The 3,100-nt window shown below is 43.8% G+C and overlaps 1 protein-coding gene across 1 annotated transcript; it reads left to right on the top strand.

Moving 5' to 3' along the window:
* The first annotated feature begins 416 nt into the window (after positions 1-416).
* LOC105103674 (olfactory receptor 3A2) lies at positions 417-1,376 on the top strand. Its single transcript, XM_010997284.3, has one exon. The coding sequence runs from the start codon at positions 429-431 to the stop codon at positions 1,374-1,376; it is 948 nt and encodes a 315-aa protein (XP_010995586.2). The 5' UTR covers positions 417-428.
* Positions 1,377-3,100: the final 1,724 nt, after the last annotated feature.

Below are 3,100 nucleotides of genomic sequence, written 5' to 3'. Positions count from 1 at the left end.
AATCTAGCTTGTGTTTTCAAATGTTTTCTAGATATTTCTCTGGAAATACCATTAATTGTTCTATTTTGAAATCTGTTTATTGGTTTGCGCTAATTCCATTTTAGACTCACTACATTCAAAGAGGAAGTCTGCTTTTTTCTTAATGTACTTTCCCAAGTATTCTGACCTTTTTCAGCTGGGAAAAGATGGGAGGGACAAAGTGGTGGTGTTTTTGAGCATCTCAGCCAAGAGTAGGGTAAAGGCAAGGAGTGATGGAGGGAGTCAGTGAGTGAGGAGTGAGGTTGCCTGCTGAGTGGGAAAATTATCACCCTGACAGCTAGGAACTTACAGTGGGGCTTTGAACACAGGTGGCTTAAAACATTTATGTTGAATAAGTACATTGAGTGGATTGAAACTTCCACTTCTGGGACATTTCCTTACAGGGAATCATGGAGCCAGAATCTGGTACCAACAGGACAACTGTTACCGAGTTCATTCTTCTGGGCCTCTTGGAAATGGAAAAGCTGCAGCCTGTGGTCTTTGTTCTCTTCCTCTTTGCCTACCTGGTCACGGTCGGGGGCAACCTCAGCATCCTGGCAGCCATCTTGGTGGAACCCAAACTCCACACCCCCATGTACTTCTTCCTGGGGAACCTATCAGTGCTGGACGTTGGGTGCATCACTGTCACTGTTCCTGCAATGCTGGCTCATCTACTGACCCACAAGCATACAATTCCCTATGCAGCCTGCCTCTCCCAGCTTTTCTTCTTCCACCTTCTGGCTGGGATGGACTGCTTCTGGTTGACAGCCATGGCCTATGACCTATTCCTGGCCATCTGTCGGCCTCTCACCTACAGCATCCGCATGAGTCAGACGGTCCAATGGATATTGGTGGCTGTGTCCTGGGTTTGTGCCTTCACCAATGCACTGACCCACACTGTAGCCCTAACTACCCTTAACTTCTGTGGTCCCAGTGAGGTCAACCACTTCTACTGTGACCTCCCACAGCTCTTCCAGCTCTCCTGCTCCAGCACCCAACTCAATAAGCAGCTGCTCTTCGGTGTGGGTTTCATAATGGCAGGTGAACCTGTGGTTCTCATCATCACCTCCTACATCCACGTGGCAGCTGCAGTCCTACAAATCCGCTCAGTGGAGGGCAGGAAGAAGGCCTTCTCCACATGTGGCTCCCACCTAACTGTGGTCTGCCTCTTCTATGGGTCTGGTATCTTCAACTATATGCATCTGGGTTCAGAGGAGGCTTCAGATAAAGATAAAGGGGTTGGAGTTTTCAACACAGTTATCAATCCCATGCTGAACCCACTTATCTACAGCCTTAGAAACCCTGATGTTCAGGGCGCCCTGTGGCGGGTACTTGTAGGGAGGTGGTCACTGACATGAGAAGGTGATAGGGTCCCTCCTTTCCTACCTTTTCTGGGTTGGGAAAAATTTCCCAGAAGGGCAGTAACCTGAATAAATGGTTCATAACCATTTTTCCTTTTTCCTGGTGCCTGAAGATTTGTGTGATGTGTTTGTCCTGCAAAGAAACCCTACATAATTCATTCACTTATTCATACAACAGATATTTATTGAATTGTTTCTATGATCCAGATTCTCTTCTAGGGCACTGGTGAACACAACAGACAGAAGTCTCTGTGACTTCTGAATGTGCAATTCACATTCTCATGAAGAGAGACAAAATAAATGAAGTAAATTAGCATTGTATATGGTATATCACAGAATAATGAATGCTGCAGTGAAAACCAAGTTAAGGTAGGGGATTTAAAGTTAGGTTCTGCAGGGCAAGTTCTCAGGACAAGTTGTTACCTTGTTTTTGGCCATGCTCAATTTCCTGGTAGACCTGAAGCCTTGAAAGTCTGGTAGGTCATAGGGGCAATGTCCTATAGAAAAGGGCAGTTAATCACCAAGAATATCACTGCTAAGTTTTCTTCTGGTGGGGATGTGAGATTCCCTTTAGATCAAAGTGAAGACTGCTGTCTTAAACTATGGGCTCAGTGCCAAGGATTATTCTATTCCACTGCTCACATTTCACCTCTAAGAAAATCACTTCCTTCTCTTCACTACCAGACAAGAATCTCATAGTATGCCTAGGACACAGGTAGGGTCTTGAGACAGAAAGAGCCCACTAAATGAAAGCATCATTAATGCATTCATCATATATCTTAAGATTAAAAAAGTAATGTTCCATCTCCATCCTCTACTGTCTTTCTCTCTTAACATCTCCTTCCTCATATATATGATAAAGCCTTTGAAAGAATAAACATTTATACTGCTACAAGGTCCTAAGAATTTTCAATGTAGAGTGTCCAATATAACTTTCTGCTCCAGTCTTACCTTTTCCCCCCAAACCTCCTAACTCAAAAAATATCCATAAATGTAGTCCCTATGAGTGATGCCTCTTTGTCTCCTTCTAATGTTATTTTATTAGTACACCAGTACAACTCCAACCTAGAGAATTTCTTCATCTTGATGTTTATCCAGATTTCAGCTCATCCATTTCTGAGTTGTACCTTTTCTTCAGCTTCCCTTGGAAGGCTGCTTACCCTGTCCTGGTAATTCTGCTGTTTCTCTGCTGTATTGTTCCTCAAACTGTCTATGACTACACCTGGAGATTGGCTTCTCTGTGACCTCTTCTTAGGGCCACGAAACTGGAAGGATGGACTGAGATGAAGATGGGAAGAAAAGGCATGAGAGTGAGAAGTAAGACAGGAATGAGGGTGGAGGAATGAAGATGAAATATGAGGACATAGGGAGGGATGGGACAGGATGGTGAGCAAAAGGGGTAAGAAGGAAAAAGAAATTAGGGAAGGATGTGAGAGGATGGGAGAGGAGAAAGGATGAGAGAATTAGGAGTATCAAATTAGATGCCTAAGGAATGTTGATGAGGTCAAAGGTGGGTGTAGAGAAAATGAAGAATGAATAAGGATGGGAGATGAGAATAAAATTCCTATATGGAATCACTTCCCATTAGCATATGGCCATGGGATGAGTAGCACCTTTGATGTTACTGTTGGGACCCACACTTCCAACCAGGAAAAGAAAAGTTTTAAGTTTTGCTGAAGGTAGAATGATGCAAAGCAGTCTAGGTACTCCTTTTCTGCTTC

The sequence above is a fragment of the Camelus dromedarius genome, chromosome 16, assembly GCF_036321535.1.
Source record: "Camelus dromedarius isolate mCamDro1 chromosome 16, mCamDro1.pat, whole genome shotgun sequence".
Taxonomy (NCBI): Eukaryota; Metazoa; Chordata; class Mammalia; order Artiodactyla; family Camelidae; genus Camelus; species Camelus dromedarius.
Note: the sequence above shows the minus strand (reverse complement) of the source record. Positions and strands in the feature narration are given on the sequence as shown.